At 38.8% G+C, this 22,716-nt stretch overlaps 1 protein-coding gene across 3 annotated transcripts in view; it reads left to right on the top strand.

Annotated features, from left to right (window-relative positions):
* lama5 (laminin, alpha 5) overlaps window positions 1-22,716 on the top strand; it is a 104,232-nt gene that overhangs the window by 12,163 nt on the left and 69,353 nt on the right. For all 3 annotated transcript variants that reach the window (XM_065286204.2, XM_065286203.2, XM_065286202.2), the window contains exons 3-6: window positions 17,575-17,692; window positions 18,778-18,896; window positions 18,994-19,164; window positions 19,237-19,334. In XM_065286204.2, the coding sequence (XP_065142276.1) occupies window positions 17,575-17,692; window positions 18,778-18,896; window positions 18,994-19,164; window positions 19,237-19,334 (506 nt within the window). The remainder of the gene's footprint in view (window positions 1-17,574; window positions 17,693-18,777; window positions 18,897-18,993; window positions 19,165-19,236; window positions 19,335-22,716) is intronic.

The raw sequence follows: 22,716 nt of genomic DNA, 5'->3' as shown, positions 1-22,716 counted from the left end.
GTCTTGACGCTTTAATAGATGGGTACGCTGTGACTTGTCTTATCTGGGCCTTGTGTTCAAGATGGTGCTTTCACAAGCGACATGCCTACAGATTACATTTTAAAACCTGCTTCCTAAGTGTACTGATTACCTATCAGTGACAAACCAGAGCTGACCACGGGTGGTCAAATCAAAGGTGAAAGGTATTTGTAGATCTCAAACTTGCTTTGACTTGATGTTGGAGATCTATGGTGAACCTAATCAGATCACACAGCTGATCTATTTGGGTATTGCTAAAGCCCTGATTATAGACCGTTTCATCATGGGTATTTTAGTGATGATGATTTTTATCACTAAAAATGTAAGACATGCTTATGTTTCCAACTGTGGGCTTACCATCATTTATCAAAATATCTTTATTTTATTTATTTTTTTCAGAAGAAAGTCAGTGATGACAAAAAAAATCTGTAATTTTTGGGTGAACTATTAGCCAAGGTGCTCTTTCAGTCCTAAAAAGGTTGAACTCAGACCAGCTGGTACATCGGCAGATCTTTGGCCAGTTCATGACCATAAATGACCAGCTATAATAGTCCTAGCTGGATTTTCCAGTTGGGTGAGCTGTGTTTTTTGGTAGGTTGGCATGAGCACAATCGTCTTTAGACTTTTTATTGTCAGATTACTCACTTTGCATTTCATCAGAATTTTCCCGAAATTGTTCAGCCCTCAGCAACTCTTAGTCACTGGAATGAATTGACATTATGAAGCCAGGCTATTAATAGGATAATGTTAATGCATTCGGGTCGCACACAAAAGTTTCTTTCTGCACGGTATCTTCAATAAATAGATGTGATTTATACTTAGTTCAATGTAGTACTGAATTCATACTTTCTTCTTTTGTTATCCTATCTCCTCGCCATAATGATGAATGATAGAGTTTATTGGAATGTCAAGCACAGTTTACTGAAAAGCTGGGAAGGGTTGGAGTGAACAGAGTCCTGGTCCGGTTAATGAGAGAGTAAATGTTTGTTTTCGCCAGGTCAATGAGAGCTGTTGTTGGAGTCTTTCATCCATTGAATGGCTCATTGGTTGGGTTGGGTCTGAGGGGGGAGCTCTGTTTGTTGCGGATAAGGGGGTCACGTTGGTTAAGGAGGCAAATAGAGGGATATAAATACCTTTCCCCCCTCCTTTTGCCCTAAAGGGGGAAGTTTTCACTAGCCTTTTCCCCTCCTTAAAGACCCACTTTTAATCAAGGCCGACACTTGGCATTCAAGAAAACTAAGAAAGAGATGTTAAAAAGTATTATGGACAGTGCAACAGCAAAGTGGATTTCAGGGTCCATTACTGAGAGTGAAACTGACCATAGTGTGTTTTATCTGTGTGTTCATAGCTCTTAAGGTCTCGGAGATAAAAGAATAGTCAATGCTTTACCATTCTCTGCTGTGTGTTTAAGTTTGACAGGGATCTTAAAAGGGAATATTAGGTGTTAATGAGTAGTGACCAATCACATATGCCAGGTTTAGTTGGACTTAGTGGTCATGCCAGTGTTTTTGAGCCAGGTAATTGTAAATTCTGTATGTCGGTTGATAGATCCAATTACACTTTGAACCACAGTTCTGACATGCTTTTTAACTTGTTTTGTAGTTTGCCCCCAAAGCATGACATCCCAGGAGGGTAAAACAGAGATAAATCCATCCCTCTTTCTATCTGAGATAAACAGGGCAGATAAACAGGCCAGAAAAGACCTCCATGTGGGAAGCCATAAAAGGCTGAATGTGAGAGGAGGGATCCAAATACAGATGACGCGTGACAACTATTCCTGAATTTGACTTGGGGGGACACTCTTTTTTCACGTAAAAGAGTTTAAAGTGATCTTGTTCGAAACTTTAGAGCTGCTACACGTGAGATTACTAGGGGCTTTGTTTACGTTACATCGGTGTAGTAAAAAACACATGAGTTTCTCTTGTGTTGTTGAAAAATTTCACATATACACAACAAAACTGTCAAAAAGATAAGCGGTTACACGCATCTATGGCCCTGTCCCAAATGGCACACTCCGGACTTGTGGTCCTCCTCAGAGTTCACACTTTGATGACATCATGTAGTCCAGACTTTTGGGACCCTTTATGCGAATCCACGTGGGTGCGCCGGAGTTGTATTTTGGGACAGACTCGAGCATCACACCGGAAATATGTAGAGGAAGTTGACCATCAGTGTTAACTCCTCCCTTCCGTCATCTGATTGCTCTTTCGCAAGGACTTCTGGGTTGGTAAAGTGCGCGAAGCCTGGTGCAGTGCGGGCTTCACTGAAGACCTTGTCAAGGGGGCAAAGGAGGCGCTGATGAGCACACTTCAAAGCGTAAAATTGACAGATGGGACACCCTATGGACTCGTAGACTAAGCGAGCACGCGCAATTTAAGGCCAAGAGACCGAAAGTCCCCATTTGGGACAGGGCCAATGAAAAGTCAATATTATTACACGTGCCAGGCCAGTAGATGGTAATGTTACTTTGTAAAGAAACACTACACACCTGCGCACATATGCATCGGGTGTGCCTCATAAGCCTTGAAAAGTTAAGCCTCTGCCTCTTTGATCGCCCCCTGGTAGCTGGCTGCAGTACAAGTCATAAACCCGCCCTCTCCATTCAAACGAATGGGACTCTGCTCTAAATAAAAAAAATATTTACACTTCCAATAAAAGTCTCCGAAAGATGGTTTTGGTCCTTTCAAGTAGTTTTTATAATGCTTGTATATGTTCAACTCTTCATTATTGTGGTAAGTTTCATTTTAGCATGTAATTTGATGCAATAGAAACGGGGCGGAACGTTATGATTGGCGTGGTTGAATTGGTCGAGCGGGGGTTTGGGCGGAAGTTTGATACCGTGGCTCCGCCTCTGGCTCCACGGACGATTCCTTCTGCGCATGCCTTGGCTCCAAACTGACGTTTTTACGTAACATGGCGTGGTCGGACATTTTTGGCTTCAATTCATTACAATGGTGGGAGGCGACGTCGCATCGTCCATCTTTTTTACAGTTTATGATATGCATTCTTCTACAGAGCCATAACTACAAACAATTAAGATGACAAAAGCATTGGCGGTTTTGTTTAGATGGACGATGAAGTGGGTTTATTACATCCAAGTGCTCTTGGACTACAACGTAGACTACAATCTTAAAGAGAAGCGTTCATAAACTCAGTATATGGAGCAGCACAAACACAGTCCTGTAGGCCGCCATTGTTGTTTTGGTTATACTGATGAATGCCTATAGACTGCCTTAAAATATGCGCATGACATCATCGTAATCATAGATTCACGTTTGCATAGTTTAAACGAAGACGGCAAGGCGTCATTATTAACAACTTCAAAGGTTTGCATTTTCAGGACCCTAAAACGCCATTGTCATGCAAACAGCCTCTTAAGTTAAACCTTTCATGTCATTGCTGTCTTTGTGAAAAATTTGAGATTGAAAATGATCTAATTTGTGATTTTTCTTTTATATGAAAATATTATTAGCTTGTGCTCTACTAGTTACAGTCTAAAATCAGTGAGCTGGATCTCGCCCCTGTTTCATTTGAGTGGTCAATCTCAAAGAATCAAACTCTTTTCTTTGATGTGGATGCAGATTTAAGGCCACACTTAAACTGACCACAGCTCAGGGTGAACCATGTCTAATGAAAGCTCTAATGGTGATTCATGGTGCTGAATGAGAGGACACCTGCCTTCTCCAAATCAACCTCGCAGTGAGTTCCCAGAGGAGCACAAAAGACATTCCCACTGTGCCTGGCAGGAGGACTCTGCCTCTTGTTTCCTGTTTCCTCTTTTCAATGGAGATGGAGGTCCTTCAGTGATTCAGGGCACTTGGTGCTTGATCTCTGCTACACACAGAGTCTATACATCTACTTTTATTCAGACACTTCATTGAGCAGGGGGACAGAAACTTTAGAGGTGAAGTTCATCAGTTCATGAGAAAATCTCAACATGGCTTTTGCTATATAGCTGTGTTTTATTATTAGTTGTCGAGGAATAGGGGTTTTAAAATAATTGTGACCCTGTTTCTGAAATCCAGTATAAGGATTTTATACTGCATCAAACTTTGATTTCAGTCGTTCATTTTATAGTTTAAAAGGGTACTGCAACAGTGACAGCTTGGGACAAGTTTTTGACCAATTGTTTTTGATGTAGGATTATGTAGAAAACAGTAAATAACAAAAATGACTTTAGCTGGGTTTTCACAGGCAAGGCCACAATTAATGCCAAAATATAGATAACGGGGTGAGCCATGGCACCGGAGTGTGTCTTGATTTTAAGGTAGGATATTTCTGTACTTAAAAGATGCAAGGGTGATATTTTGGATTAGCCCTATATGCATTATTTTGTCCGCCACTATGTTGATTCCAAACCGAGACTGTGAAGGATGGATGTCCGCTTTAAACCTATTTTGCATCAGGATTCTGGTCATTCAGCCATCAAAACACAGAAAATACATCTTTTTACAAATTTCCACAGGACAACGAAAACATGGATTGTTAAAATTAAAAGGCACATATGACCTAATACGAGATTAGAATAGCGCATTGTGTACATAATATTTATTTGGATAGTAGGCTAATTTCTCATGTTGTAAGCATGTTTACATTTCTTTAAGATTTCTTTGACTTTTCTTTAGATTTGGGGGTTTCACCTCTAACAATACTTGCACAACAAACTATCTTTGTTATGTAGCCATCATAACGAAGTATGTAAATCCAATCTTAATTTGACGCTCCCCAAACTGTAGATATACTCAGGATGGTCATAACATGGGACAACCAGGAACTTTGTCCCACACCAAGGAAGTTTCTACAAAGTCATCTTTACATGGCTTATTACCTGTGGATTTGAATGGAAGTGAAAAGCCTCATTCTGATAAACAAAAAAATTGAGGCTTGTTTTATGGCTTTTAGGACGCACTCACATTATCCTAACCAAACCAAACCAAGCCCCAGCGCGATTGTCACCCCTCCCTACTCCCCCAGATGCACGCACTCACACTGTACTTCTTATCGATCCGAGTCCGGGCGCGCTTTCGTCATTAAGATGCGATTGTTTTGAAAAAGGCAGGAAGTAAGGCTCTCTCTTAACACTGGAACGCACCGTAATGATAAGTCTGTGTTTTTTATTCGGAGTCGTTTGGTGCGCGAATACAGACAGCCCTCTTACATGTCATCATATTGCTTAGTTCATCTGTCACGTGTGCAGCTCGGACATTCACGTAACCCCGCGGCGCGCATCAAAAGGTTTTTACGGACGCCCGAGCGCGGTTTGGTTTGGATAGTGTGAGTGCGCCCTTAGAGCCTTGAGAAGCCCATTGAGTCCAGTGTATGTGGGGGTGTTAGAGCAGATGTTAGAAATACAGATAAGACGCTCCGGCAGGGATGTTTAATTAGTAGAGTCTGCACAGCATCTGGAAAAGAGAAAACACCCACTGATCTTTCCCAGACAAATGCAGGAGATGCCAAAAGCAAAACCAGTAGGTTCAACAGTGAACTACCAACAATTAAACACTTAACCTCCTGGTATGGGAAAGAAACACACATGTAGCTCACTCCCTCTGACTTCCCATGTCATTCAGATGTAGCAGTAATTACAGTTGCCTGGTTTTTACTTAGTCAGCAAAATGTATAGATGCTGATGTAAACAATTGTATGCAACAATTCATGTGGGATGAACCAAACTTAATAAGGAAGAAAATAATATTTGTTCAGATGTTTCTCTTTTATAAATATTTTTATTGAAACAACTTTGTCTCTAGATTTTCTTTTGAAAAGCATTAGATTTGTGGTTTTTGCAATGGTATAGTGACCATATATAATTTTTTCTCACTCTCTATATTAGAATACAGACAGTAAATACATGACATTTGTATGCATTTTTTTAAAAACTAACAAGAAAAAAATATATGCTTTTCTAAGTGACAAGTATTTACTGTGACCTTTCTTTACACTTAAAGGGCACATTCCACAAAACCATTTTAAGATGTCAAATAAATATTTGGTATCCCCAGAGTACATATGTGAAGCTTAAGCTCAAAATACCATATAGATTATTTATTATAGCATTTTAAAATTGCCACTTTGTAGGTGTGAGCAAAAATGTGTCGTTTTTGGATGTGTCCTTTAAAATGCAAATGAGTTGATCTCTGCACTAAATGAATGGCAGTGCTGTGGTTGGATAGTGCAGATTAATGGGCGGTATTATTCCCTTCTGACATCACAAGGGGAGCCAAATTTCAGTGACCTATTTTTTCACATGCTTGCAGAGAATGGTTTATCAACACTACACTAAGTTACTGGGTTGATCTTTTTCACATTTCTAGGTTAGTAGAAGCACTGGGGACCCAATTATAGCACTTAAACATGGACAAAGTCAGATTTTCATGATGTGGCCCCTTTAAGCAATTGCAGGAACTTGTGGCTCTATTAAACCCTAAATGGAATGGAACCTAATTTCTACTTCTCATAATGACTTCTTCCTTCTCAAAAGAGTTCAAGATGTGCTTAGTGCCAAGAGAGGTCAATGCTAAAAACTGACTTTTGCCTAAAGAAGCCATTTGTTCTGAACATTATGATTTTGGTTTAATAGCCAAAGAGGGCAGATTGTCTCTCTTTTATCTACCCCAGTGGCCATTTCTAAAGCAGGACACATTTAGAAAAGTTTTGCTTTTGTGTCTTCTTTCTCTGTTTGTGCAAAAATAGAGATGTTTATGGTCAGGGTCAAGGACAGAGGCGATCAGCGAAGGTTTTTCCGGACACCCGCAAGACTTAGAGGCTGTTTACACTTGGCATTAACATGCGTTTTCATCGATCGGATCACAAGTGGACGACGTTAATGCCAGGTGTAAACGCTGTTCAAAACGTTTACGGTCCACTTTCGACCACTTTCAACCACATCCAGAGGTAGTCGAAACTTTCGATCGGATCGCTTTGGAGTTGCGGAACGCAAATGTGTTTGAATGCGTTCGAACAGCCACACGCGACCGCCTTCTCTCCGCCCATTTATCTAATCTGAGGTATTAAACACAAATTTTACGTCTTTTTTTTACTTCTGGCGTGAACATACAGTGAACAGCGCTATTTTTAGCCTTTCATTGATAAAACTACTGCGGGGTGTTCTCCGTAGTTTCGTTTTGAAAGCGTGAAAGTTGCGCGATCCTATTTCATCAATTGCGCTGAAAATTCAGAGAAAGCTCCAACATATAAACGTACAAAACACTGTGCAGCATGTTTACTTGCTAAACAAGCAGCGGACTCAGACATAATATAAGTTTGCGTCCATATAAACTCATAATTACTCCCGCTCGCGTTTTAATGACAGCAGAGAGACTCGCCCACCCCCTCACAGTATTCAGGACAGATGCGGTCGAAAGTGGACAAAAGAGACGGATTTAAATACCAGGTGTAAACGTAATGTGTCTCTCTCGTCCACTTGTGATCCGATCGATGAAAACACACCTTAATACCAAGTGTAAACAGCCCCTCAGTCAGGCACAGACACATATGCAGTACAAATGATTTCTCATTCAAATGAGTACTTTACCAGACCGCCAGGGCAGCAATAATTTATGTAATTTACAGGCCATTTGCAAATTAAGGATAGAAAAGTGTTAACACTCACTGTGCGTTAACAAATATTTTAACTGATAATTTTAATTGGTCATAAATTCTAACCTTCAGTTAACAGTTAACCGGTCAGTCTGAACATCCCTATCTCTGACTTTAGATTGAAATTTTTGGTTTCATGGAAAATGAGCACATCCCTTGTACACCGTGAATTTTTTTTTAAGTTGAATCAACTTGAATTAAATTTCATTTAAACTTTCTTGAGTTTCTGTAAATTATAAGAATTAAGTTGAATTAGCATAAGTTATTTTTTTCATAATTTATAGCAACTCCTCACTATTCAAGAAAGTCGAAATTAATTGTTATTTCAAATTGACTATGCTTAAAAATTTAAGTGCAGCAAGGAATTTTTACATTGACTTGCAAGACACGTACGAGATTGTATGGGTCTCATGAGAAAAATCTTAAGTAAAAGCTTCCTTTTGCTCTCGAATTAAGAGAACAATTAGAGATACAAATTGTAGAGATACTAAAGAGGCCTTTTCAATGAAAAAGCCAAAACACATGGAGATAAAGGGGGAGCCAGGCTAAACCACAGGCATTCTAGTAGTTTAAGATCTCAGGCGATTGTAAGACACAACAGTAATTATGTTTGGAATTCACAAACCACGCCCCCTCCCATACCCTGCAGTCGCCATACCCAAACCCCGTCCTGGTCTTTAGAGGACCCCCTAATCAATGCTTCTGGAATGCTGAAATTATCCCAGACTGATAGTAGTGCAGGAGGGGAGGGTGAGATTCAGGCATGCGGAGCAGGTGTGAACAGATGACCACCCTACAAACCCATCTCACCCTTTTTACACGCCTCAGGGCTAATAACACATGCACGCACGCACACACACATCATCTCTGACACTCATCTGTCTCAAAGCCAAGAACCGAAGAACTTTTATTTTCCATACATTACCGAAGTGTCAAGGAATGAGGTAAAGCTGACAGTTCTTGTGCAAGAAACACCAACACCTGTATGTGAATGTTTCCGTTTGTTATTTAAGTTTGCACTTCTGGACATGTTTATAGCATGTGGTTTAAACTCAGTTTTTAGGTTCTGACTGTTAAGTTTTGCTTTCTGTACATGGTAAATTCGTTTGCAAGGCAGAAAGCTATGTAGACCGTTTCTGCGCCCTGTGTGTTTTGTTAAGGTGCAGAATTTGGAGTAAAGATTACCAATGTTGGCACTTGTTCACACTTGTGCTGCTTACAGTAGCTTGCAATAGTGCATGGGGTCAAACAAGATGCTATGGCACATAGCCATGCATTTGCATGTATGCTTTTAAGCAATCTAGCAAAGAAAAAATCTTTTGTCTGCCAAACTCTCATCTGCATTACTTGTCCTTTTATATTCCTTATCTTACATCACTCTTTTGTCTCGTCACTGTGACATCACTGCCCGAGGAGCTAAAAATGTGTTGTCTTTTTATTCACGCCCATTGGCCAATTTTCAAGTTTTAGCTTGTTTATGGGCTTCTATATTCAGGTGTAGGCTGTGATATTTAGTGGTGATTTTTTTACTCATCATTATTACCAAATTCAAAGTTAGAGAGTTAAATAACCATGTACATTTATGCATTTAGCAAAGGCTTTTATTCAAAGAAATTTCAGTGTTTTCCACGGACTTAGTTTATTTGTGATGGCACCTCCTACATGGGGAATGGATAAATACCTGGTAACTAAAATGCGGTCAGCTCAGTCATTTTTGGATGCAGAACCACGCACAATGGGGTCTGTGCAGTGTGCACTTAGCGTGCACGTACACCCACGCGACAATGAGGTCATTTTCGCCATGCGACACCAACGGCTGACACGACAAGTATAAACCAGTCACAACGCAGTGGGCTGACTGACAGATAAAGTGTGCCGTGAACTCGACGAAAGATGCTGTGTTGCGTTGCCAAGTCTTCTGCTTTTTGACGTAGTTTTATTTTTTCTGAGGGTAAAAGATAAAAGGATTTAATTTATTAGATATTGGTATTTGGTTTCTGAATAGTCTTTAGGATGCTTTTGGGCTTCTTTTAAATGTCCATTGGCCTGGTTTGATATGCAAATCTGGCAACCCTGGCTGTGCGCTTATGCAGACGTTTAGTTCGATTATATAAAATGTACATGTAACTGAACATTTTAATCAGTTTACAATGTTTAGGGTGCATTTAAACTATATGGTCGTAACTTGCAATAGGATAAAATTCAGTTGGACTGCAATTTTGCGCATGTAAACATAGCCACTGATGGCAGATTGTGTTGCCGTATGATTTTCTTTCTTCTTCTGGGAGATGCATAGGGAGGTCTAAATCATACTTGGGCACCAGAATATTTTGGAAAATCCCAGCAACCACCTACTGTACCCACTGTAGATCTCCCTCCCTAGCAGGTGCACAGCAATACACCTACAGTAGCACCTGCTTAGCAACTTCTTGACAACACCCTGGCAACCTTTGACATAACGGTAATGAGTTTTGCCCAAGGAAGGCACTCAAAATTCTTGAAGAAAATCTAGTTAGGTTTTCTAATGCAGACTTCAGAGGAAAAGGATTTAATAAATGGAGCCATGGTTGATGTATCAGTCGTTTGCATGATTTAAAAAATCCATCACTAGTGGACAGAATATACTCTACTGTCTGTGACTGATGCTTTATGTATTCTCTGACAGTAAATTAAGAGCTGCAAACTCGCACTTGGATCTGTCTCTGGAGAGCAACAGCTGTCTTAAAGCTTTGAACCCTGCTGTCTCTGGCGAGACCCATCACAGGTTTATTCACCCACCCATGTGCATACCAGCCAGCATGCCGATGTTCATTTGACGCATTTGTACACACATACACAAAGATGGATGAATTTAGGACATCCATCTTCAAGACTTCTGCAGCTGTTGTGGCATCCAGCGTTTCCATGGTGATACCTCCTCCTCCTGCTTTTCACATAAGCAGACCATTATTCCCTAGCCTGTCCGGCGCAGGAGTCGGAACACAGAGGTGGCTGAATGTCTGCAGAGGATCAATTCCCACCATTCCCAGAATCCCTGCAGAGCAACACTAAGGCATCGGCACAAACGGTAACTTGCATCAAGATAGGATGTGGTGTGAGAATGAAAAATGAAGCAATGCAGATGAATAGATGTGAATTGTGCACAATTCCACATTGCTACAGCTTGATCTGTAAAATCCAAATACATAGAAACACAAAGTGCAGCTTTTAATGTGTGGCTTTTATTTTGAATTTCTTGATGTTTTTGTAATGTATTTGTGCCTTGAAGTTTCTGTTAGTTAGCCCCTGTCCCAAATGGCATCCAAACACTCACAGTCTAGCAACAAGTCAGTACTTTTGTGACGTAATGTTGCTTTAACTGCCAGAAAGAAGTCTGAAAGGGGTCGCCTATGACAAAATGGACACCCTACGCAAGTCTACATAAGGTGTCCCTTTTGGGAGGGGCCCTCAGTCTTGTTAACCTAGGGTGACCATACGTGCCGTTCTTCCCGGACGCATCCCATCCAGGATTTCGGTGCGTCTTCCGGAAGTCGTATTTGTTGACCGCATACACCATTCAGTTAAAAACATAAGATATACAATCGTAGTTTCATTCTTACCTTAAAATGTAACGGTTGCTTTTCTGTAATAATAATAATAATCCTCTATGACGTATGGAGTCGACAAATATGACTTCCGGAAGACGAACACAAAATCCTGGACGGGATGCGTCCGGGAAGATTGGCACGTATGGTCACCCTAGTTAACCTTTTCTTTCTGCTGTGTGTTTTTATTGAATTTTTTTTATTGTAGGCTTTTTATTGAAATCTTTCTGGATAAATACTGGGCTGAACTTACTGGCATAAACATAGATTTAATTTGAAACTTTGATAGCAACTTGAATCACTTAGACTTTCATGCTATAATGGTGTTAGGGTTGACAGGGTTGATAGTTTTAATATCACACCAGTGGAGATGTGCTTCAACAGGTGTGCCTGCTAATGTAAACCCAACTGTAGCAGAACTGAATGTTGATGGCTTCTCACATGGCCGTAACAGATGAGTCACAGATGCGTAACACACAGGGATGAGTAGCTTCTGCCCACCTGTTTGTGTGGAGGACGGCCATGACCTCTAACCGAACAACATTTCTGATATTGACTCTGAATGTATACTTGCTGTACAGTATGTGGACTTTTTTTGTCACTAATCCATGAAATCAGTAGTTTCTCTTTGATAATTTTATGCCCCCTTTCATCACCCACCATCACCTCATCCTACATACCATATCTTGTTGGGCTTGTTCAATCATGCACGGATAACCTCATGCATTCATACCTACAGGAGGCTTCGATAGCGCAGAAACATTTTACAGAATAGAAGTTTTGCACTCTCCTGATAAATAAAAAAAAATGTTACATACACTAAATTTCCAAAAGGTTTGGGACACCCCTCCAAATCATTGAATTCAGGTGTTTCAATCACTTCCAGTGAAAGGAACTTTTAATGCTTCATCATACCAAGACATTTTGGACAATTTCATGCTCCCAACTTTGTGGGAACAGTTTGGGGATGGCTCCTTCCTGTTTCAACATGAATGTACACCAGTGCACAAAGCAAGGTCCATAAAGGCATGGATGAGCAAGTTTGGTGTGGAGGAACTTGACTGGCCTGCCCAATATAACAGATTTGGGATGAATTAGAGCGGAGACTACGAGCAAGGCCTTCTCATCTCACATCTGTGTCTGAACTTATAAATGTGCTTTTAGAAGAATGGTCAAAAATGTCCATAAACACACTCCTAAACCTTGTAGAAAGTCTTTTAAGAAGAATGCAAAGGGTGGGCAAACTCCATATATTAAACCCTATATATTAACAATGGAATGTCATTCAGGTTCATGTGCATATAAAGGTCCCAAAACTTTTGGCAATATGTTGTATATTGTAGCATTTCTCATATTGTTGTTGCCTTTAAGGATGAAACGTGTCACTGTATTGCTCACTTTTGTAAATTGCTAAATAAAGTTTATAAATGTACCCAAAGGACCATGACACTATTTCAAAGTTTACATTTATGCATTTGGCAGACGCTTTTTATCTAACAAGTTATATCTTTTTATCACTATGAGTGTTCTCTGGATTCAAACCCATGACCTTTAGCATATACGCTCTACACTGTACAGAAACACCTGTATCTAACCTGTCATTTAACCTGGTTTCAATGTCCATTTGACCTGTTGTTATTTTGACCAAGGTGTTGACGGTTCCTTCAGGTGCTTAATAATTGGCCAAGCACTCACAGTCACTAAACCCGTGTCCTCTGGCTACGTTTTTCTGTTCTTATCACTATGGTTACACAAGGAATGCAGTAAGCATTCAATGGAAGAATTTGTGTAATCATTAAGCCCGGGGGACTCTGGACATAACTGGACGTTTATTGGATATTTCAAACGCACTTGCCTCACGCTAAAGCAAACCAAACAAAATAAAAGGCTGTCATAACATAAAGAAATACAATTCCGATTGTCATCTTCCAATACATGTTGGAGCTATAAAAAAGAAGATCACAGTCATTCCAGGCATTTTCGGCAGGTTTATTTAGGTGGGAAACTTGGAAACTTGTACCTGGGGTTGGATCTGTTGAGAGTAGGGGTGTTACGTTACACAGAAGTCACAGTTTGGTGTGTACTTCGTTTCACAGTTTGGTGCCGGTCTGGGAAAAAAGCATAAAACATCAAATGCCTGAAATATTTTTATTTATTAATAGTTTAAAAAAGGAATGGAAATGTAAATGGCAGATGTAATGGCAGGAAATGTAAATTAAAAACTACTAGAAATTAGTTTTAATAGTAATAAAACCAAAAGCTTAAGGGTTTTGAATATTAATATAAGTGAAATAAAATGTTTAATATAATGATTAAGGGCTCTTTTGTTTTATTGTTTTTGGTGAATTTTTATTACTTTATAGATTTACTGGATATTCCTTGGTTAAAATATATTTGAGTGAATGGGATATGTGTGGTTAATATGGTTTTCCTAAAAATACCATAGTAAAATTATGGTGAATTTTCCTAAGTATTAAGTGTTGTTTAAGCAAATTACTATTTCTCAGCACTATACTGTTTTAAATTTGCTTACTTAAAGTCACTTTTGTTGTAACAGCAATTTAAGGCTTTCGAACAGGTCTCAAGAATCTCAGATGTCGATCATGCACTCAGACCACGCGCACCAAACCTTGACGTACGTATCGTGATGTTTCGTGATAAATACCATATTTTTCGGTCTATAAGCCCCTTTTTTTTCATAACTTGGCTGGTGCTGCGTCTTATAGTCAGGTGCGCCTTGTATGTCAGTATGAATTAATTTGGATATTTATGAGGCAAGAGACAACATTATCGTCTACAGCCGCGAGAGTCCGCCATATGCTGCTTCTGTATTTATGTAATTCAATGGATTCAGTAATGTGGAATGACAAGTATGCGAACTTCACGCTAGTTGGCTTCGGTTAATTTAGCCTATTCAACCTTCCAGGTAAGTTCTGTATGCTTTGGTTTATCGTTTAAAAAACTGATGATATTACTTTAACGTACAGATATCTATTCAGCCTGCTGTTCTGTCTGCTATTGTTTAGTTAAATAACTTGCCTGTCCAGATAAAATGTCTGTTTTTCGGCTTGGATTTTGTGAAATAATTTTCTAAATAAACGCGACGTATAGTCCACTGTGACTTATATATGTTATTTCGTCTTAATGACGCATTTTTTAAAATGATGCGGCCTATTTTCCGGTGCGGCTTATAGTCCGTAAAGTATGGTACATGTACCGTTACACCCCTAGCATATATATGGACGGTAATATCGATATCAATAACTAATTGTTTCTTTACGTCTATGTATTTAGCAGACACTTTTAGCAAAAGCAACTTGCTGTGCATTCAAGCTATACATTTTATTAGTATATGTGTTTCCTGGGATTGAACCTGTGACCTTTGCATTGCTGAAACAATACTCTACCAACTGCTCTACAGGAACCCAACTTAATTAAATAAGTAAATAAATCATAAATAACATTGCAAACACCTAGCAACAACCTGGTATCCATCTAGAATACCCTGAAACTTTTGCGGAGTAAACCCCAGAAGTGAATTTAACTATATTTGCGCAAGTAGATTACATACAAAGTCAATGCAAAGATGCAAATAGACACAAATTCCTGCTTAACTAAGGGATCAGTGTTGGACCTCTTTTTTTTTAAGCTAATCTCATGCTCATCTCAAGCCTTCCTGTCTGTTGTAAGAATCACGTCACATCTCTCATCACATTTCTGTATAGACGCACACAGGCCACTTGGATTATAGCTCTTCAGTCTGAAGTTCATGTTCATACACAGCCCTGTGGCCATCACCATATCAGACAGACGAAAGAAAGAATCAGATCGCAAGATCAAAGCGTCCACCTTACCTCCTCTACCACCCCCCCTCAAATATTTCAACAGATGTTGTTTTGTTCGCCGTATCTGCGAAGTGGCTTGCGTTGACAAAGGACCAGACGTGGCTGAAGTGGTTCTTTGTTGCACAGGGTCTTGGGGTTGTGTTGCATTAAGGGGTTGTGGAAAAGTTAGTACAAGGGGGGATGGTTTATGCGTGTGGTGGGTTAAGGGGGATAAAATGCTGTCAGAATTGAGGGGCTTAGAGAGGAAATAGATCGATGTTTCAACATTAAGCCTTCAGCTTGCTTGAGGAAGAAGCCCTTCCAGAGAGATTAGAAGAAGAATGCTTGATATTTCTAGTGGGACGATCCACTAAGGATCTGTCTTATTTTTTATATGTATGTCACGGATGAATAACGCTGTGTTGCCATTTTGTATTTTGTTTCATAGCTACTACGAACCAAAGTTCCTGTGAGAATGTAGCCTTGGTGTTTTGAGAAAAAACTGAGATAGCAGTGGCACAAATCTTTGTGGGCTGATAGCAAACTACTGCCTTGGAGCAAGAAGCTTAGAGATGACCAGCTAAGTTTGGGTTGAAGAGATAAGGGTTGGTTTGGGGGTTCTGGTTAAAATGGGAGTAGTTTGCAACCACTTTTTAAGCTTCAAAAGGACTTAAAAGTGTTATTAATAACTCCGCATGATGTGTGTCTTATGTTTAGAGAGTCTTGAAGGCATGGAAATAGGTTTGATGAACTTAAAATATATTTTTTAAAGAAAGTATTGACTCAACAAAGAGAATCGTGTAGGCCCTCATGACCATGGTAAAATTGCAGATCTTAGCTTTTTTTGGCATGGTAGGTTAGTTCAGATTGTCAAATGGTATGTACGTAAAATGCGTTAGGGATAATGTAGCGGCAGCTGGTTGTTATCGCAGGAATAAGCCCCAACCCAACTTCGGTATCACACTGAAGGAGTTTATTTCGCAATAACAAACGGCTGTAATTTTTAACAAATGCATTTACTTTTTGCTTACTTTCGGTTTTAAGATAAATGTCAAATGTCACAAACACGCTATCTGGTTTAATCAATTGTAAATATAATGTTATATCATATATCTTATTAAATGACATTTTTATATTACATTTTTGTTTAATATTAAACTTTATCTGTAAAAATGATTTGCAGCATCCAGGTTACACTGTGTTATCAGTTTTGACCGGTTGCTATCTTGGAATAACCAGGGTTCAAACCGGTCCTTGAAATCCTTGAAAGTTTGTGAATCTGGGGAAAAAAATTCAAGGCCCTGGGAAGTTTTTGAAAATAAACATACATAGATACAGGTCATTGAAAGTGCTTGAATCTATTTTGTGTAAGAAGATTTCTGGAAAAAACAAAATAAAAATTTTAGACTGTTTAAGCACACATGCTAAACTGTTTGCTTTAAATGCTTATATCTTCTGTATGCGAATGTTGATTCATACCAAAATGCTTTTTTGCATAGTTGTGTTTGACACATGAAAACATCTCGGGTTACGTAGCTGTAACTGTTGTTCCCTGAGAAGGGAACGAGACACTGCGTCTCCCTTGCCATACTTCCTGCGTCCCTGTAACGCCGTCTCTGGCAGGATTTCAGATAGCGATATACTTCCTGGTTCCCGCATCATCCTGTCTTTGTGGTTAAGCCTCACCATTGGTTGAATTTGATATACACATTTAGACGCACTTACCACTGGAGGCGTCCACAAAGTGTCACCGCAGTGACGCAGCGCAAGTTCCCTCGAAAGGGAACTGTAACAATGTATCTTAAAAGGTAACACAATGTAACCTTGCTCTCACTTGAAATGTGTCCCAACATTTAGTCCTTGAATTTGAGGGTACTGGACCTGGAAAGTCCTTGAAAGGTCCTTGAATTTGAAGTTAACTGAGGTGTGGGAACCCTGACTAACAAACCTGCAAATGTAGTTACTGGCCAATCAGAATCAAGCATTCCAATGAGCCGTGTAATAAAAATGGATAAAAGTTGTACATCATGGGATTATTTTCTAGTGTTTCTTTTTCTCAGGCCTGAAACTGAATGATTGTGTATTGATGAAGTCGTGCAGATGTCATGCAATCAGGAAACACAGATCACATATAAAACTATTTAATATGTGTCTTTGATCAAGTCAAGGGTGGGAGACCATCTGTCAAGCCCAGTGACCTCATCAATTCATCAATCACTAAAAACAACATTACTTAATGACATTATATTAACTCAAAGCAACAATACGATTATGAATTCAGGGCTACGCCCATCGTACAGCGTGGGAATGGAATTGATTTTAATAGAAAGAAATGTTTGAGTTCATATGCAATGAATTCATGTGATTGCAAAATACCAAAAACTTTAAAGGGTTGAGTTTCAGTTGTATTTTCACTAGTACATGTTACTAGTACAAGAGTAGAAAAGTAAAAAACGTTAGCCGTCTCTGTGAATATTTTGTTAGGGGATATTTGTCGCGTCATATTTAACGTTTTACTCATTTTCTCTTTTTTTTTGTGTGTTTTCCAGCTCTTCCATGTTGCTTATGTGCTCATTAAGTTTGCTAACTCCCCACGGCCGGATCTCTGGGTTCTGGAACGCTCCATTGACTTTGGGAAAACTTACCAGCCATGGCAGTTTTTCTCCTGTATGTATAACCAATATGACCATGCCATTTATTCACTGTTGTGATGTTGTTATGTTCTTTTCCTGTTTTTATTGCACTATTTGGTTTCAGCAAAACTCTATGGACATGCACACAGTTTTTTGGTGATTGAAGAGAAATGCATTTTGAGAATGATAGTGTGGGTTAGTTGAGAAAGGTCAGATTTTGGGCTATTGTGCCCGTTCTCTGAATTTGGATGTACGCACAAGCTTTGTTGTGTTTTTGTGCCACTGGAGGCTATCAGTAGTACTGTAGGTGGCAAAACAATCTTTGTCACAGTCAAGCTAAGGGAAAAATATACACAATAAATTCCTGGCTGGCATTTGCATGCATGAAAAAAACTGTTTTGCTAAACCACAATCCATTGGCCTCGCAATCCAAGTGACAATAGCAAATTTGTTTATGCTGGTTTTTATGTTTACTGTTCTTATGTTTTAAATGGACATTCTACTTTTTTTGAAAATATGCTAATTTTCCAGCTCCCCTAGAGTTAAATATTTGATTTTTACCATTTTTAAATCCTTTTAGCTGATCTCCGGGTCTGGCGCTAGCACTTTTAGCATAGCTTAGCACAGTCCATTGAATCTGATTAGACCATTAGCATTGTGCTAAAAATAACCAAAGAGTTTTAATATTTTTCCTATTTAAAACTTTAAATTTTCTGTCGGTCTTAGTACACGATGTAACTACAGAAGAGCCAAGTTTTAAATAGGAAAAATATTGAAACTCAAGCCGAGATTCAATGGATTATGCTAAGCTATGCTAAAAGTGCTAGCACCAGACCCGGAGATCAGCTGAATGGATTTCAAAACGGTAAGAATCAAATGTTTAACTCTAGGGGAGCTGGAAAATGAGCATATTTTTTAAAAAGTGGGATGTCCCTTTAAATCTACTATATTCTTGTTAATGTTCACCTCGGCAAAGCTTCATTCAGCCATTTGGTAACTAATCGATTTGAAAATAAAAAGAAGTAGTTTTGCACCAATTTACTACGATTACACATTCCTGGCCATAGTGCCAGATTGTTCTTTATATTTCAAAAATTGTTTTTACTTTGTTGATTCCAGCTTCGAAGAGAGATTGTATCGAGCGGTTTGGACAGAGGACTATCGAGCGCATAAACCACGATAATGACGTCATCTGCACGACAGAATACTCACGTATAGTTCCTCTGGAGAATGGAGAGGTACAGACACCAAACACTAGCTTTTACTCTTTATGTTTTTCTCAAAGTTTTAAGTTCCTTTAATAGCTGATCTCTCTCTGTCTCTCGATTGTTTCAGATTGTGGTGTCTTTAGTGAACGGGCGACCGGGTGCCATGAACTTCTCATACTCTCCCGTGCTGAGGGATTTCACCAAAGCCACCAACATTCGTTTCCGGTTCCTGCGCACCAACACACTGCTGGGTCATCTGATGGGCAAAGCTTTGAGAGACCCCACAGTCACACGAAGAGTAAGTTACGCTCCACTTTCCAGAGTCATTGCTCATTTTCTCAAAAAATAACACTGTGTGTTTTTTCTGTAGTATTATTACAGTATTAAAGACATCAGCATTGGTGGAAGATGTGTTTGTAATGGCCATGCTGAGGCATGTAATGCTCAAGACCCCAATGACCCGTACAAGTAAGTGAAAGCTTATATGCAAATGTTGCCAATATGAAATGCACCACTTATTTTTCACCATCTGCGCATGATTACAGTGTTTTTTTTTTATAAAAATGCCTGAAGATTAATGTAAGGTTTAGGTTTAAAGGTAATCCTGGGGAATAGAAATTAGCTCTTTATAAAAACAATCAAAGGAAAATATCCCCCGGCATGATAGAAAAGCAAATGTATGTGTGTGCCAGAAATGACAACTATAGTAACTGTGCAACCATTCAATCTGCTCTTTTCTGTGCCTGAAGGCAACATTGAGTTTCCACCTGCACAGCAGTCAGCTTACACAGGCATATACACGCTGCGCTGACTGCGCTCGCTCGATGCTGATATCTCTGCTTGTAACCTCAGAATATCAGTTGTTCTTAAGATCTAAGCTTTCATAAGAGCTATTACATAATCCAGGGTTATAGAAAACCAATAATAGCACAGGGAAACGCTGGATCATTGGATGTTTTATGTGAGATCAGTGATTCTTCTGTAGGCACATGTCTCTTAGTTCACCCAAAGCTAAAAATTTTTGGTTAAATCATCATTTAAATTTAACTTTAATGACAAATGCTTTTTAAAGAGTCAGTTCACCATTGGCTCTTGAGGGTCGACCATAGACTGTCTCCATAGACTTCCACTGTAAAAAATAGTGATATTTTGACAAAATATCTCAAAAATGGCCACACATCCTGCGCCGATAACGTATTTTGGAGCCTATGGCTGCGTCCGAAACCACATAGTGAGACAGTACGTACTGAATGACATGAAGTACGTACCTACTTACTGACCGTTAAAACAGTAGGTACTGTATAGTATGAATCCTGGTAGTATGAATAAGATTCAGACGTACTACATCCGCCATGTTGATACATCAAGTGACATACGTAGTCATCACGTCATGTCTTTCCAGCGCGAAAACAGCTGCATGCTTCTTCTACTTTGTTGGATAACTCCTCTCCCGGGGCATCATGGGATAATGAAGTGTCCGTTGTATGCACACTTCAAAATCTAACCAGAAGTAGTAGGTCATCTGGGTACTGAATTTGGACATACTACTTGCCTCGCCTACTGCTTTTCGCCCACTATATAGTATGGAATTAGGTGGTTTCGGACTCAGCAAAAGTCTGTGATCGTGAGGTGGACCCACGGTAGCAAGGTACCGCCCATTTTTCCATTTGACTCAGTCACAGACACACAAATCAAGTCGTCACACCCCTTTTTAACTAACTTATTAAAATACAAACACATAGAAGTACATCAACATGATAAATAACTCAACTAATAGAAAAGATCATTGGGAAAATTGTATTTTAAATGTAATTAGATTTTTAGTTTGGCTCACATTCCATTCATTTACACAGAGAGGGCGGGGCTAAATGGGCCATTCACATTATAACTATAACTATAAATAGTATAGGTTTAAAAATTGGTTATTTTAAAGAGAATAGCAAAGTTCACACCACAACCGTAACGATAAAGATACAAGAAATGATATTTTTAGGATCACTTGCTGAGCCATTTCCCCCCCAACTGATGAACGATAAACCATTGACGTCCATTGAAAGAGGGGCGGGACCAATATCACAACAACCAACTGATGCATCGTAAAAAAAAACTAATAAACAAAGCAACAAAAGTGCTCAGCTAAAGAAAACTGGCAGTCGGCGCCCACCTGGCGTATTCAGCCGAGTTTAAAAGTTTTGGAGTGCACGCCCACTAAATGCAACAAGAACAGCATATTTATACATTCAATGACATGTGAACAACCAGAAGTGTTTTTATTAAAGGAAATATGCAATATTAGTTAATGCCATTTAAGGTAAATGGGTGATTCTCAAGAAATCCAGATGTAGAAGGTGTCCAGCATGAGAATTTTTAAAAAGCCCTTGAAGCCAATTTTTTGCACATATAAGTTTAAGGTCTAAACTTACTATAACCATTATTTTTAGAGGATTTAAAAAATATTTCCTATAGAATTATTTACATTTTTTAGATTATCATTATCAAAAATTGTCATTACCGCAACATTATATTACATTACATATATACATTTACAAACTCATGTTTCGGTAATGAGAACTAAAAAGTTGTCTAGGTACTATGATAAACAAAATTTCAACTTTTATCTGGAGAGAAAAAATAAGAACTGCGTGAGTGTCACAGTCAATTATGTCCCTTCCAACAATTTTTTTTTGAACATGTTAGTTCCTTGATGGCTTAAACAATGATTGAAAATTGTTGCGGAGGATGAGAAAATTGGTCTTGGACACATTTATATTCCTTATTATTGTCTGTAAATTTACCAATGATCACCAAATACCACATGTTTCTTTACTGTAAATGTTTATAGTATAACATGCACTGAAGCTTTTTATTTTTTAGATTTTTTAATTATAAATATTTCCATGTTAAAGAACCCAAATCCAGTCATGGACCCGTTGCGGTAATGAAAATTGTTTTGTATAATGTCATTTGAAATCATGTGCAAAATAATACATGAAGAGATGTTTGTAACTGTATGCTTCTTATTTTGATACTCTTACTTTCCATTTACTTTTTTTATCAAAATGTTTCATGACACCTCATAAATCTAATTTCGCGAGAATCACCCATATGAGTGTGCGAGTACTGCGCCTTGTGAGTGAATTAGCATAAAGTTATTGTTATCGTCCGGTGGTGTTTATGCTAATATAGTTATCGTTATAGTTAACATTATAGTTATAATGTGAATGACCCTTAAGATCTATGCTGCAGCCAGCCACCAGGGGGTGGTCGAAATGTTTTGGCTTCACTTTTCAGGACGTGTGTTGGTCGACACTATAAACAAGATGACTTTGAAAATTTTATTAAGCCAGTTGTAGAATAAATTGTTTAAAAGCTTAAATAAATGGAAACATTTATATTTGTTCAGTATGTTTCAACAGTTACTTTAAGGGCTTAATTTGTTTAATTGGTTTGCTGAAATAAACTGAATTCCTGGGTGCTTTTGATGCACTCTGATCACGTTCCAAGATAAAGGTCGGAAATCTTGCAACATCTTGATGAATGTTTAATGTCTTCGGACATGAAGCAGGTCATACAGTTTATCTTAATACAGTTTATTTAACATTTTAGGAATTGTAAAAAGATTTTCTCGGCTCTTTGCACGCGCAGCGATGACGCAGTTGAGAAATATCCACCGGTTGTAGTTTTTGTTCCTGCTGATATATAGTCTGTTACCATATTAGGTCATTCTGCAAATTCTTGCAGCAGTCTGTATGAGCGAATCTGAACCACCTGGAAGGTGTCAAATCTGTCAGTTTGAAAAAAAACTTTGAATGTATAGGACATATCAAAACTATGAGGGTTAATAGAGATC

Source organism: Paramisgurnus dabryanus, chromosome 21 (genome assembly GCF_030506205.2).
Source record: "Paramisgurnus dabryanus chromosome 21, PD_genome_1.1, whole genome shotgun sequence".
NCBI classification, from domain to species: Eukaryota; Metazoa; Chordata; class Actinopteri; order Cypriniformes; family Cobitidae; genus Paramisgurnus; species Paramisgurnus dabryanus.
This window is presented reverse-complemented; position numbering and strand designations above follow the sequence as displayed.